This window comes from Arachis hypogaea, chromosome 16 (genome assembly GCF_003086295.3).
Source record: "Arachis hypogaea cultivar Tifrunner chromosome 16, arahy.Tifrunner.gnm2.J5K5, whole genome shotgun sequence".
NCBI lineage: Eukaryota > Viridiplantae > Streptophyta > Magnoliopsida > Fabales > Fabaceae > Arachis > Arachis hypogaea.
In genome coordinates this window covers 11764135-11780287 of record NC_092051.1, presented here as the reverse complement: position 1 = coordinate 11780287, position 16153 = coordinate 11764135, and the positions used below count along the sequence as shown (strand labels likewise).

General features: G+C 35.0%; 1 protein-coding gene and 2 long non-coding RNA genes across 3 annotated transcripts; all 3 read left to right on the top strand.

Moving 5' to 3' along the window:
* Positions 1-5050: 5050 nt before the first annotated feature.
* Positions 5051-5812, top strand: LOC112756413 (small ribosomal subunit protein uS17c). Its single transcript, XM_025805005.2, has one exon. The coding sequence runs from the start codon at positions 5085-5087 to the stop codon at positions 5688-5690; it is 606 nt and encodes a 201-aa protein (XP_025660790.2). The 5' UTR covers positions 5051-5084; the 3' UTR covers positions 5691-5812.
* Positions 5813-11160: 5348 nt separating this feature from the next.
* LOC112756409 (uncharacterized) lies at positions 11161-13551 on the top strand. The gene is made up of 2 exons (XR_011873462.1): positions 11161-11666; positions 12892-13551. It is a non-coding gene; the product is annotated as an uncharacterized lncRNA (long non-coding RNA).
* A 497-nt stretch (positions 13552-14048) lies between these two features.
* LOC140179682 (uncharacterized) lies at positions 14049-15004 on the top strand. The gene is made up of 3 exons (XR_011873463.1): positions 14049-14189; positions 14329-14436; positions 14598-15004. It is a non-coding gene; the product is annotated as an uncharacterized lncRNA (long non-coding RNA).
* Positions 15005-16153: the final 1149 nt, after the last annotated feature.

The following is a 16153-nucleotide window of genomic DNA, read 5'->3' as shown; positions in this document are numbered from 1 at the left end:
AACTCTATATACGTCAGCTATGAGTAGTTGAGCTCCGTATACATCAGACAGAAGAACTCTTCCTAGAACATCGAACACTAATCCTAAGATTATTATGTCAGACGGGTCTGTTTGTATGTGGTTCATCATCGCTTATTATTGGGTTTGTTATAACTCCTGAAGATAACGATTATAAAAAAAAGGCTCTAACTGAAAAAAAGGAACAGGAATTTTAGAAAGATAAAAGTGTAACTCCCAGTAGTAGCCGTGATGACCGTAAACATAATAACGTGTTTTGTGCATGTGATTATGGTAAAAGAGTTAAAGGCAGAACCAATTCGGATGGTTCCCTCCCTTATCGATCGTGGTGGGGGAATCAGGGCATGCGACAGGACCAGATCCTGCATTATATAATTGTGATCCCTTACCATGGGCCCACATACAATGCACATGAAATTCGGCATCTACTTTCTTATTATGGACCAATGGTTTTTATGACCATTTCAGGCTCCGTAATTGGTCCCCTATATATCCCATGCACCACTTGCCCTTTTTATAAGTAGAAATAAATCTGATTATCATTGGATTCTTTTAATCTAGAGATAAGCTTTCTAGTTCTTAGTCGTTCTTAACGAAAAATGATAAGATTCTAATTCTTTGCATGCAACATATTCATTCAAAAACTTAAGCAATGGACAAGGATTCTTCTTCCTATTACTCTGTTTGAAGAAACTCTGTTCTGCTTGCAGAGTTTCGTGGTAAAGCACTAAAGCGTGGTGCTCATTCTAACCGTTTCTAACTAACTACTTCATGTGGAAGCTGGCTATAGCTACAAGCTACTATAACTGTAAACTGATTCTTCTAAGTTCTAACTAACTGACTAGATAACTTCCTAACTAACTTCTCATAGTAAACTTTCCCTCTTCAGTCTTGTTAACTATTAAACTATCCTAACTGACTTCTTCCCACGTCACAGCTGATGCTGCCAACAGAATACTAACTTAACTACTTCCTATGCCAGCTGGCTCAACTTTTGCTCAAGTCACAAAGGTTGCATGGACCAGCTGGAACTGTGAACCAAAGAGCCCAAATGGTATACAAGAAGAATGAATCTGTTTTATTGTGGTCACTACTATAATATTGCATGCCTTTATCAATTATAACCATAACGACTTTCTTCTTTGTTATACTCCTCTAATAATTCTTTGTGCTGTATAATTGGGAAAAAATATACTAAAAAATTCAGTTACTCATTATGTATTTATATATAATTTATATTTATTATTTTATATATTTTAATAATAACATAATCATCACATGAATAATTAAACCTATTAAAGTAAAATAATAAATTTTTTATAGAATTCTTTTATAAATATCAAATTTTATTTTTATATGATTGTTAATTAATGGTTTTTTATTTATCTTACATTGTATATATGTTTATTTAATAATATTTAAAATTAATTTAATGAATGGCAAGTAGAAATTAATTTCTTATAACTAAGTAGCCTTTCTAAATTTAAAATACAAAAATATTTAAAAATAAAAAAATAATAAAAAACAATTTGAACTTATTAATTTTAATATTTATTAATTACTAGTATTTTTACCCGTAATAATATTATGGGAATATAAATTTTTTAAAATTACGGTCTATTTTATTCTGATAGTATAGATTATGCATGGCATAGAAGATTTATAAAATCAAACTATTTTTATAAAAAAAAAGTTGTAGGTTGATAAAAGTCTTTGGCTAAGAAGACCAAAGTATCTGTAGATAAAAAAATTAAATAATAAAATTTTTAGTTATTATTTTTATATGAAAAGCCTAATTTTTTATTAATAATTAATTTTAACATTCGTTATCTAAAATTTAAAATAATTTAACGTGTATACTTTTACATTTAATTAGGTATAAACTGTTAAGTCTGTTGTAAAACAGAAATAATTAATTTTTATACTTGTTATTTCAAAATAATATTTTTTCTCTCTATGTATATAAAAATATAATTAGATATTAGCATAAAAAAATTATACTGATAGTTATAAAATTAACTCAAAATTAATTTTTTTAAATAATTGAATTTTGATTCTAACTTTTAATTATAACATTAGTATTCTCTTCAAATTATATGTAATAAATATTTGAAAGAAGAGAAATGAAAATATAGATTAAAAAGATAAGCGGTGAAAATTTAAAACTAAAGAAAAAACTAAAAACTATGTATATAATAACAATAATAATAATAATAATAATATTTTTATTTAAATTATATTATTTTGTTAATTTCGTTTTCTTCAGAAGAAAAAGATAGAAAAATAGAGAATGACAGAAAAGAGAGAGAAAGATAAAGATGAAGAGTGAGAGTGAGAGTTTGTTAATTTTTGAAAAAAAATTATTTTAATTGTAAAAAAATATCAGATGACATATTTTGATTTGTCAAATTACTAATATAAAATATAAATTATATGTAGAGTTGTTGCGGCCATGGTCTCCGGAAACTTGCACGACGTCCATTCAGGCAATCCCCACAGACAGCGCCAATGTTCGATAAATCGGATATCGGACTGTTCGGATAGTGATTCAAGATGGTGGGGAGTGCCTTGTTCAATGTGGTTGTGCTGGAGGAGGACCAGCCGGGAAGCCAAGGACTCGCTGTGAAGAGAGGGGGGTGTCACCTGCAAAGACACTCCGACGCTCTAGTCAGTTAGTGTGTAGGTGAAAAGTGAGTAGGTGGTATGTGTGACGTACCTTGGGGGAGGGGTAGGACCCTCCCCATATATACCGTGTTAGGAGTGGGCCCCTTAAGGGCAGAGCCCACTATTGTAGAAGCTTCCTATCACAGCTGTCTGGGACGCGTGTCCGGGTTGACAGCTGGGTGCTTTCTACCCGGCCGTTGGGGCCGGGTGGTTTTCGGGTCGGGTCGGCCCGTGTCTACTTTGGGCCGGACCGTAACAAGAGTAAAAATAGTAGAGAGAAATAGAAAAATGGAGAGAGGTAGATGAGAGAATTTAGGAAGGAGGTTTATTAATTTTGAAAAAAAATATTTTCTCTCAATTTTAATAAGAGAGTATCGTGTGATACATTTGATTATTAAATGAGATAGTAATATATGATACATAATATAGGTATATTTCAATTTCAATTTTAATGCAATTATAAAATGTCATGTTGCACATTTGATTGTTAAATTAGTAATTAATCATTGATATTAATAAAGATATATAAAATAAGATAGAGTGGTGGAAGGAATGAGAGAAATAGAGAAAGGAAGAAAAAAGAGGAAGGAGGGAAGAACTCTTTAATTTTGGAGGAAAAGATTTGATTTCAATTGCAATGATGGAGTGACATGTGACACATTTTGGTTGTAAAATTAGTAAGGAGGAGGAAAGAATTCTTTAATTTTGGAGAAAAAAATTTAATTTCAATTACAATGAAAGAGTGACATATGACACATTTTAGTGTAAAATTAATAAGAAAGAAAGGAGAATTCCTTAATTTTAGAAAAAAAATTTGATTTTAATTATAATAAAAAAATAACGTATAATACATCTTAACTCTAAAGTTAGAAATATATAATAGATTACTAAAATTAATAAATATTATATAAGACAAATTTTTTTTTTCTCTCTAATATTGTCCTCAAAATATTATTCACATACTTTGAATAGTCTTTCGTTCCTTGATCAGGTTTGGACGATGCCGTGTGAACATGATTTGAAACTTTGAATAGCTACCGCGACCAAGAAAATTGTAGGCATAATATACGCGCTATTGCAGCAACGACAGAAGCTGATGCAGGTTGCTTATGGGCTATGGCTCCATTCTTCTAAGTCATTCCTTTCTTTGAACTTTGAAGGATAAATTATTATTAGAATTAAAATCAGCTAATCTAATTAATAGTACATAAAATTAAGCTAAGTTGAGACGTTATAATTTTAATTTCTTGCCCACTTTTGGTGGCAAACAGCTAGCACCCGATCTTGTCATGACTATTTCAAAATCTTGGGCTTAAAATAACTGAGAAAATGACACCCGAGAATGCAAAAACATGCATGGAAAAGAAAGCCAGAGAATATAAAACGGATTATTGAATTCTCTCGTTAAATAATCTAAAATAATATATATAGTCCTATCAGTGGGAAAAAAACACACATCACCAAATAAATGTATTTTAGAAAAAGTTTACTTAACCAATAATCATATTTTTCCTGCTTTAAAATATATATATATATATATCTGATAAGTTAATTTGGGCGAATTACATTTCTATTTGAAAAAAAAAAGAGTTGCAAAATAATTTTTTGTGTAATATATAGATTATACATCGTTCTGAACTCGGCAGGAGTATTAGGACTTTTATATTATCTAGAGTTAAAACTTAAAAAAAATTAGAGTTTTCCAACAAGATGTCATAAAAAACACATTGACTCAGCATCAGTAACAGAAAATTCCAAAAGTAAATACACATAAGAAGACATCTTACTTAGACAACTTGAATATTATGAGAAGTCTAACATCACGTTATTAGAGAGCTTAAGTGTTTATTGAAAATTTTCATCGTTGTTTATACATGATTCTTTTACCATGTTCTGTTCTCTTGTACTTAGAAAAGAGAATTATATAAAATTGATCATCATGTCCATGTGTGTATAACAACACGTTTCTGTGTCTCCAATAATCTTGTGTTTATCGAAGAATTTGTAAAGACTTGTAACTACTTTTGTGATGTATCAATTATTTGTATCGTTAATTCCCTTATAATCTTTAATTTTTTCTGTGGCAGTTTCAATGTAGATATCAATCATTTTGTAGGAACAATAGAACACTGGTCAATGACTTAGTTTGTATTTCATAAAAATATAATGCATTTTAATTTTTTTTTTAAGCACTGCTTTGCATAATTTTATCACAGTTGAATTAATAATTTCCATTATATATAAGTTTAATGATTTTAATTTAAGAGTGATCAAACATTTATTTTATTAAGTTACTGACTTAAAAATTTGATTCGTAATAATTTATCTCTTCTTAATTGAAAAAAATGAATGTCCCTCAATTTGACAAAGAAATAAACATAATTCAAGCATTTAAGATTTTGATGTTAAGAATACAAAAGAATGATAAAAAAAAGTTAAAAATTATAATAAGAAAGAAGGTGGACCTATTATGGAATAAGAAAGAGGAGGTGCAACGTGGTGACACAGTAAAGAAGATAAAGAGAAGAGAAGAGAATCCTTATCCCTTTGTGTCTCAGATAAGAATGTGGCTTCTCCAGCTGCCTTCAATCCCCAAGTTCTCCACCCCGTTCCTCCATGGCGGCGGAATCCTCCGTTCCGCCCCAACTGCCACTACATTCCCAGCACCATCAGCGCCGTGTTCGATGCCTACCATTAGAGCGATGAAGTCGATGCAGGGGAAGGTGGTTTGCGCCACTAGCGACAAGACGCTGGCGGTGGAGGTTGTTCGTCTGGCACCTCACCCGAAGTACAAGAGGCGCGTGAGGAAGAAGAAGAAGTACCAGGCTCACGACCCTGACAACCAGTTCAAGGTTGGTGACATCGTTCAACTCCTCAAGAGCAGGCCTATCAGTAAGACCAAGACTTTCGTCGCCGTCTCTGTTCCCAAGAAGGATTCCACCAATAACCCCGTTGATGATTCCGCTTCCGACATTGGAATCCCCTTGGAGTCTCAACAACAGGCTTAGTCCTCAATTTTACTTCCTATTGTTCTTGTTGGAATGCTTTTGGATTTTGTTATGCTTATGTGATGTGTACTGTCATATTCATGTGTTATGCAATCATGTTCACTGTTTAATTCACTTATCAATTGGGGTTTGTTTCTCTGCTTCTCATTGTGCATGACACATGTTTGATAAATTATTTTAAAGAGGTCCTTCATCAACCTCCAAAACTTTGCTCTTAAAGCATGCTCTGCACTCTTTGCTATTGGAGAGGGAAGGGGCATCCATGAGTGTGTGATTAGAACTGGCTGGGAGAGGAATTTCTTTGTAGGTGCTACTGTCATTGATATGTATGCCAAGTGTGGTTGTCTGATTGAAGCTCGCCATGTGTTTAACAAAATTGTTGTAAGAGATGCTGTGTTGTGGAACTCCATACTCGCGGCTTATGCGTGGAATGGACACCTTGATGAGTCACTTGCTCTGTGTAGGTACATGGTGGTGACCGGTGTAAGACCCACCGAGGCAACTCTTGTAATTGTGATTTCGTCCTCGGCTGACATTGCCTGTCTTCCTCATGGGAAGGAGATCCATGGTTTTGCTTGGAGACATGGATTTCACTCCAATGATAAGGTCAAGACTGCTCTGATAGATATGTATGCAAAGTGGGTTCTGTAAGAGTTGCTCGTGCCTTGTTCGAGATGCTTAGGGAGAAAAGAGTTGTGTCTTGGAATGCAATTATCACTGGTTATGCAATGCATGGTCTTACCAAGGAAGCCTTGGAACTATTCGAGGTAATGAGGAAAGAGACCCGGCCGGATCTTATAACCTTTGTTGGTGTTCTAGCGGCTTGCAGCCAAGGGGAAGGGCAAGCATTTTATGATATGATGGTAAGGGATTGTGGTATCAATCCAACTGTTCAACACTACACATGCATGGTTGATCTTCTTGGTCACTGTGGCAAACAGGACAAGGCTTATGATCTTATCCGACATATGAGTGTAAGGCCGGCTTCTGGGGTGTGGGGTGCTTTCCTAAATTCATGCAAGATCTATGGGAATGTGGAGTTGGCAGAGCTAGCCTTGGAAAAGCTGATTGAGCTTGACCCTGACGATTTGGGAAATTATGTGATCTTGGCTAACATATATGCTAAATTGGGTAATTGGGAACCAGATAATGATAGATAAAGGGATAAAGAAAACATGGCTTGTAGCTGGATTGAGGTGAAGAACAAAGTGTATGCATTTCCCTCTGGGGACGTGTCACATCCAGATTGTGATGCAATATATGCAGAACTAAAGAGGTTAGAAGGGCTAATGAGAGAAGCTGGGTGTGTCCCGGACACAGGATCTGTATTCCATGATGTTGAGGAAGATGAGAAGACAAACATGGTGTGCAGTCACAGTGAGAAACTGGCCATTGCATTTGGACTCATTAGTACTCCCTCAAGAACCAGACTTCTGATAACAAAGAACCTACGAATATGTGACATATTGCCATCAAGTTCATATCAAAGATCACATGCAGGAAAATTTCTGTGAGAGACGTTAATCACTATCATCATTTTAAACAAGGAATTTGTTCATGTGGTGATTATTTGTGATTACATTACATGTAAATAATAAAACAATTGAATTCATGAAACATACCCAAATCGTCTACTAGATGTTAACGGGGAAGAAAAATTCCCTCAGTTTTGGAGAATTATTAAACATGCAAATTAAATTTTATCTCCAAAGTTAGTCAGAACTCAGAAGCTACCAAATAATTGGTGCAACCGGTGTTTTTTTTTTTTTTTTTTTTGGATAGGGTGTTGCTGCCAGTGGTACACCAATGATCAATAGGTTTTATATCTATCTTTGTGATCCAAGAACAATCATAATTTTGACTAACTAAGAATTAAGGATGTGTGAAAATTCACGTAAAAAATTCGGTTGGCTATTTGACTTGGCTTACAATGTTAGCTTACTTTCACTGTTTCAAAGTAATATAAACCCCCTTTTAGTACTTTTATTGTCGTTAATTAACGTAGTCATCACAAATTTCCTTAAAGACAATTCTCAAATATAAATAGAAAAGTCTAGGGCCAGCTTTTATGTTTTATAGCCAGCACTTAACTATCAAAAGAAAAGTGAGTGATCTCCCACCATTAGATGTAATCTCACACCATTAAAAAGACTATTGATGGTTACAAAACACAAAAGTTGCTGCCCCTAGCACTCGTCAATATAAATTCCATTTTCCAACTCAAAGTTTATAAGGAAAAAGAAAAAAAGTTGTCTCCAAAAAGCAGCAACTTGGCCAAAATAAATAAATGCAAAAATAAAGGGAAAAAATAGAAAAGATACAGACGAGACACTAAAAATGACGGCGTTGCAATGTTTACCAAAGCTAGAGCCTGGAGCGGAATATCTGCAATTAATCCCATGCGACCATGCCATGCATCACTTCAATTCAATATCTGCAAATATATACATACTTTAATTAATATCACCTATATTTATTCCTTAAAATCTTTTTGATATCACGATTTTGAACGAATCACTCAATTTTAAACTATCTGACAAGATGTGAGGCTAGCTTTTCTTGAGAGCTATTCAAGAATATTGGAAAGTTTGGCCTTCACAGTGCTCTCGAGAATAGACGATGTACTGCAAGCATATTTTCAGACAGCAGAACCTCATCAAGACCCAGTCCTAGAGAAGAAGGTAGTGATGAAGACAATGACCAAATGACCCTATTAGATTTCATGGGGTGGGGAGCTGATCAAGGCTCAGAAGGGAAAAAGGAGAAGGACCCTTTTGCTGTTACAGATGACTTTTACAAAGACATTGACTCAAAGCATCAGCAACAGAAACTTTCAAACATAAATTCACGCAAAAAGACATCTTACCTAGACAACTTGAATATTATGAAAAGTCTAACATCACGCCATTAGAGAGCTTAGGTGTTTATTGGGAGTTTTCATCGTTGTTTATATATGATTCTTTTACTATATTCTGTTCTCTTGTACATAAGAAAGAGAATTATGCAAAGTTAATCATGTCTATATGTGTAACAACACGTTTCCTTGTCTCCAATTATTCTGTGTCTATCGAAGGATTTGTAGAGATTTATAGTTACTCTTGTGATGTATCAATTATTTATATCGTTAGCTCCCTTATAATCTATAATCTTTTCTGTGACAGTTTTAATATAGACATCATTATTTTGTAGGAACAATAGAATCAGAGGCGGAGCTAGATAAAATATTAGAGGAGGGCAAAAAATATTTATACAATAAAATAAGACTAAAATAAAATTTTAAGGAGGGACTAAACTGAAATTTACATATAATTTACATGTAAAAAATTTAAATTAGGGGAAGCTATTGCCCCCTTCTCTATAATGTAGCTCCGCCCATAAACAGAATACCGATCAACAATTTGATTTATATTTCGTAAAAGTATAATACATTTTAATATTTTTAAGTACTGTTATGTATAATTTTATCACAATTGAATTAATAAATTCCATTATATATAAGTATAATTATCTTAATTTAAAAGTGGTCAAATATACTTTATTAATTTACTAATTTAAAAATTTGATTCATAATAATTTATCTCTTTTTAATTGAAAAAATGAATGCCAGTCAATTTGACAAAAAAAAAAAAAAACATAATTCAAGTATTTAATATTTTTATGTTAAGAATACAAAATAATAATAAAAAAATTAAAAATTATAATAAAAAAAGAGTAATACCTTAAATAGGTCTCCAAAAAATTTACGATCGTACAGATTTGTCCCCAATAAAATTTAACTAAGATTTTGACCCTAACGTTAGTTATACACCAGATATGTCTCCATGGCAGTTTGACCCGGTCAGGACTAACGGTGATGTTCTACGTGGAGGTTAATGGGTTGACGTGTCAGGTTAACTGCGACGTGTCACCTTCAGGACAATTTGGTCCCATCCAAGTTGGACAAAACGACGTCGTATTGGATCAAGAGGCGAACGACGTCATTTAGTGGAGGACATATTCGTCCCCACCATGGAAGGCAGAGTTGTGACACGGCGCCATTTTAAATAGGGACCTATTTGTGTGATGATTTTGCTTCTATAGAGACCTATTTACCTGATAAGCTAATGTTCGGGGACCTATTTGTTTAGGGGTATAATAATTGGGACATTGGTAGTTATAGTTGTGTTTTGTATGTATGTGGTGGCTGTTTAGGCAAATTTTAATTTGTGTTGATTTTTAAATTGTTGGATTGAAATGTCTCATTATATTTAAATGGATATGCATGAAATCAATTGTTGTAAAATAGTATAAAATAAACACATTGCTTTTGGTTTGTTTCATCCATTTATCAAAATGGTTACATAACTGATAATCAAAATATTGTAACCACACAAGTAGCTAAGTTCAGTAGCAACATAAACCAAATCACACAAAAGAAGGTTTATTTCCTTCAATATAGACTAAACTAAACAAACCAACCCAAACAACAAAAGTTATATTTCATCCAACATAACAAAATATGGTGTTGGAATCCTTAAAAGCATTATTTTTTCATAGACTGCTTCAATCCCGGTGTTGGAATAAATTTGAACAATCTATATGCTGTGGCACTGGTTGCAACTGCCATGGTCTCAGCACTAACACTTCCCTGAGTCTTGGGCTTGGTTACTGTTTGCTTTGGATATCTAAAAGATTGTTGAGCCTCGAATTAACAAAATTATTATGAAGATGTTTCATACAGATTTCAACATACGCATTAAATCATTTAAAATTAGCATACTTTGGGGTTGTCGGAGACATTTTTTGTGATATGTGAAGGAGAATCTTCAATTTGAGTGTTATGAGAGGGAGGATTAGAATTTTGTAAGCTACCAGGTCCAGATACATCAGCCTGTGTTTTCAATGAAACCAAAACAGGGCAATGAATATATTTGAGGATAATGTCACCAATTATAGGTCAGATGGGTCCCCAACATTAGCTTATCAGGCAAATAAGTCCTTATAGAAGCACAATCATCAGGCATATAGGTCCCCATTTAAAACAGCGTCGTTTCGCAAGTCTGCCTTCCATAGTGGGGATGAATCTGTCATCTATAAAACGACGTCGTTCGCTCATGATCCAATATGACGTTGTTTTGTCCAGTTTGGATGGGAACCAAATTTTCCTGGAGGTGACACGTCGCAGTTAACCTAACACATCAGGCCATTAATCTCCACGTAGAAAGTCACTATTAGTCCTGACCGTGTCAAACTGCCATGGAAATGTATTTGGTATATAACTAAAAACGACAAGGTCAAAATCTTAGTTAAATTTTGTTGGGACAAATCTGTCCGATTGTAAACTTCTTGAGAACTTATTTGGGGTATTACTTTAAAAAAAAAGATAAACCAATTAATACAAAAGGAGGTGGACGTATGATGGAATAGGAAAAAGAAAGTGCAGCGTGGTGACACGGTAAAGAAGATAAAGAGAAGAGAAGAGAATACTTATCCCTTCGTGTCTCAGATAAGAATGTGGCTTCTCCAGCTGCCTTCAATCCCCAAGTTTTCCACCCCATTCCTCCATGGCAGCGAAATCCTTCGTTCTGTCCCAACCGCCACTACATTTCCAGCACCATCAGCGCCGTGCCCGATGCCTACCATTAGAGCGATGAAGTTGATGCAGGGAAAGGTGGATTGCGCCACTAGCGACAAGACGGTGGCGGTGGAGGTTGTTCGTCAGGCACCTCACCCAAAGTACAAGAGGTGCGTGAGGAAGAAGAAGAACCAGGCTCACAACCCTGACAACCGGTTCAAGGTTGGTGACATCGTTTAACTCCTCAAGAGCAGGCCTATCAGTAAGACCAAGACTTTCGTTTCCATCTCTGATCCCCAGAAGGATTCCACCAATAACCCCATTGATGATTCCGCTTCCGACATTAGAATCCCCTTGGAGTCTCAACAACAGGCTTAGTTACATTCTCTCCCCCTCAATTTTACTTCCTATTGTTCTTATTGGTATGCTTTTTGATTTTGTTATGCTTATGTAATGTGTACTGTCATATTCATGTGTTATGTAATCATGTTCATTATTTAATTCACTTATCAATTGGGTTTCGTTTCTCTGCTTCTCATTGTGCCTGACACATGTTTGATGAATTGTTCTAAGAGGTCCTTCATCAACCTCCACAACTTTGCTTCATAAAACCTTCTCCTTAGGAGGAGATTATTATTTAGATGGGGGCTTAACGCCCAAGACAGGGCAATGATACACCTCTAGCATCATCATCTATAGTGTTCTTTAGCCCTGCTGGGTAGTGTCTATGAAATAAAATCCAAGGCATGCTTGTAAAACTCTCCAGGAATTCCACTAACTTTAGTGACTCTTGGATTGAACAACTGTCATGTTTGGGAAAAGGCTATGTGGCACGCATTAAAATCTAGTAATAAGATAAAATTTGTAGATGACTCAATTAAGAGACCGACACTGAATGATTCACTGTTTGACGCATGGGAGAGATGTAATAGCTATGTGATATCTTGGATTAGATTGTCATTGAGTCCAGAGATTGCTCTGGGTGTTATGTGGTTTGATACTACAGTTGATTTGTGGTGTGATTTGAAGCATAGATTTTATCTATTGTTTTATTTTTAATCACACTTGTTGAGTTAAAAAATAGATCAAAGAAGCATTAAATTAGAATTTATGGACAAATTCAAGGTCAAATATGGATATCAACTTTTCGATAACAAGTTTCTTCTTTATAAATGAGTGCAACATAAATAAGTTTCTTTATAAATTATTGTTAAAACTTTAAAGACCCGGTTTTCACCCGTATAGTTGTGGCTCAAAAATGTTTAGGTTTCATCAGGTTCAGGGTCGGGTTAGGGTCTAAAAAATAGATCCGGTATATATTTAGAACCGGGTCTGGATCAAGACAAACCCAGTTTCACCCAGCCAATAAACACCCCTATTGTCATCCACAATGCTAAATATTAGAGAAGCTAACAAGTTTTCTATGGCACTTTCCAAGCTGCAGCAATGCTTGACATGCTTCTTGGAAACTCTGTAATAGAATTTAGGTTGGCCTATTGCATTGAATGCTTCTGCAATTTCATTCAAAATATTATGTGGGATAAGCCACATTGCAGACATGTCCAAAATTGCTTCAGAATTATCAATGTAACCTTCTCTAATTGCTTTCCTCCTTCTTATGTTCTCAACAACTACGAAACTACCAAGTCCAAGAAGCAGAAGAACAAGCCAATTCCCATTATGTTCTTAGCACTTATCCTACATAAGAATGTGGCTTCTCCAGTTGCCTTCAATTCCCAAGTTTTCCACCCCATTCCTCCATGGCGGCAGAATCCTCCGTTTCGCCCCAACCGTCACTACATTTCCAGCACCATTAGCACCGTGTTCGATGTCTACCATTAGAGCGATGAAGTCGATGCAGGGGAAGGTGGTTTGCGCCACTAGCGACAAGACGGTGGCGGTGGAGGTTGTTCATCTGGCAACTCACCCGAAGTACAAGAGGCACGTGAGAAAGAAGAAGAAGTACCAGGCTCACAACCCTGACAACCGGTTCAAGGCCGATGACATCGTTCAACTCCTCAAGAGCAGGCCTATCAGTAAGACCAAGACTTTCGTTGCCATCTCTATTCCCAAGAAGGATTCCACCAATAACCCCATTGATTATTCCGCTTCCGACATTGGAATCCCCTTGGAGTCTCAACAACAGGCTTAGTTACATTCTCTCCCCCTCAATTTTACTTCCTATTGTTCTTATTGGTATGCTTTTTGATTTTGTTATGCTTATGTAATGTGTACTGTCATATTCATGTGTTATGTAATCATGTTCACTATTTAATTCACTAATCAATTGGGTTTCGTTTCTCTGCTTCTCATTGTGCCTGACACATGTTTGATGAATTATTCTAAGAGGTCCTTCATCAACCTCCACAACTTTGCTTCATAAAACCTTCTCCTTAGGAGGAGATTATTATTTAGACGGGGGCTTAACGCTCAAGACAGGGCAATGATACCCCTCTAGCATCATCATCTATAGTGTTCTTTAGCCCTGCTGGGTAGTGTCTATGAAATGAAATCCAATGCATGCTTGTAAACTCTCCAGGAATTCCACTAACTTTTGTGACTCTTGGATTGAACAACTGTCATGTTTGGAAAAAGGCTATGTGGTGCGTATTAAAATCCATGAATAAGGTAAAATTTGTAGATGACTCAATTAAGAGACCGGCATTGAATGATTCACTGTTTGATGCATGGGAGAGATGTAATAGCCTGATATCTTGAATTAGTTTGTCATCGAGTCCAGAGATTGCTCTGAGTGTGATGTGGTTTGATACTGCAGTTGATTTGTGGTGTGATTTGAAGTATAGATTTTATCAGGAAGATATTTTCAGGATAGCTGAATTGGAGGAAGAGTTGTTTGCTGTGAAACAAGGAGATTTTTCAGTCACTGTCTACTTCACGAAATTTCCTCCTCTTGATGAACCCTGTTTCCAGCAGCATCTTCAATGGTAGGTCCATAAGCCCAATTACAAACTAAATTGTAAACCATATTAACAGCACCCATAATATCAAGAACCCAATAATACTTGTCATAATGACCCTTATTAATATTATTAGAGATCCAACTCTGTTTTCTCTCTCTGGAAGTGATGTCTCCACAATGCTGGATATTAGAGAAGCTAACAAGTTTCCTATGGCACTTCCCAAGCTGAACAAAGCTGCAGCAATGCTTGACATGCTTCTTGAAAACTCAGTGTAATAGAATTCAGATTGGCTTATTGCATTGAATGCTTCTGCAATTCCATTCAAAACATTGTGTGGGATAAGCCACATTGCAGACATGTCCAAAACTGCTTCAGGATTATCAATGTAACCTTCTCTAATTGCTTTCCTCCTTATGTTCTTAACAACTGCAGAAACTACCAAGTCCAAGAAGCAGAAGAACAAGCCAATTCCCATTCTATTCTTAGCACTTATCCTAACTGGTTTTCCTCTAAGTTTTGATGCCAAGGGAATGATGAGACGGTCATAAACACCATCAGTTATGAAAACTGAGATCATAATGAAGAAGGAAAAGAGCCTGCTGGGATTTGGAAGCTTGAAGTTATGTACCTGTTCATGGTTTTAGCTTGTAGCAAAAAAAATGAGCTTTTGCTACTGCTTATTGATAACATGAAACTGCTACTCCATAGGGGAATTACCTTTATTATGGCCTTCAATTCTTCCACTTGCTCTATTGTGCAAACACTCCATGAAGTATTATTATTGTTATTAGTGATGATGCAAGCTTTATTCAGAAACCTGAAATACAAAGTTTCACTTCAAGGGTTGGCTATAATTATTAATTAGGTATAGTTCTTGCATTCAGAGTGTAAATTATTAATTAAAATTGGTGATTCTTTATTTTTATTATAATTTCTTTATAGTAATATATATCTCTCTAGTATGTTAGTTGCTAACGATAAAATTAGTGACCAATTTAAGGATAAAATATTTCTAAAAGTTTTCAAAATTTAACTTTTTGTTTTGGTCACTAAATCGATCTCTAATTTAGTGACCAAATAGAATTTATTTGATAGATCGGTAAAATTGATCGCTATTCTAAAAATTATATGGAGTGAGCACTTAAGATATCAATAACAATGAGTATCCGGTAGCATTAATTAGTAAAATCAATTCCGCAAAGTCTTTTTAATTATATAAAAACATAAATATATATAATTTAATTTGTTTAACCCTTTTTGATTTCTTGATTATCATTTAGGATGGAAATGATTGAACTAAACCTTAGTTTGTGAGATGGAGCAACAAGGGTTGAGTCCTTCGTTATGGTGATAGAGTATTGGATGGTCAGTAGTAGTAGTTAGGTGGAAGTTGAAGCTTTCTATATTCTTGAATACAACAACAATGACATGAGCAAAGCTAGTGAGCAAGCTTTTGTGAGGTTTATGCTTCACATAACGGTGAAAAAGAAGGAAGAAGAAGATGGTTGACAACAACATAAGTGCCGCAGGAACACCAAAACCCAGTTTCCATCCAAACCGGTCTTGAATGCAAACAATTGTAGTTAAGGAAAAAACACAAAAACTGCTTGTGAAGCAATGTACCAACTTATGAAACTCTCCAACACCCTCTCCCTTTGTAGTTGTTGTTGAGTTGGTCTGCACCAAATGCTAAAGAGCAGAAGATTCCACCTCCTCCAATGGATATGAGTGCAAAGCAAGTGATTATGAGTGCAAGTTGGGGTGTTGTTGCTGATTCATGGCTCAAAGGTGAGGGCCTTGCCTATGCTATCACGGTTGTTAACCATAATATTGCCATCCCCTGTTACCAAACTATTATAGCTTGTGTAAGTTTGTAACTTTTTTTATAATTCATATTCATCGAAATTACAGACAGAATCAGATTATATAGGGTGAGAGGTTGACTATATCTTTTATTTATCATTTTTCAGATCCAAATGTAGGGTAAA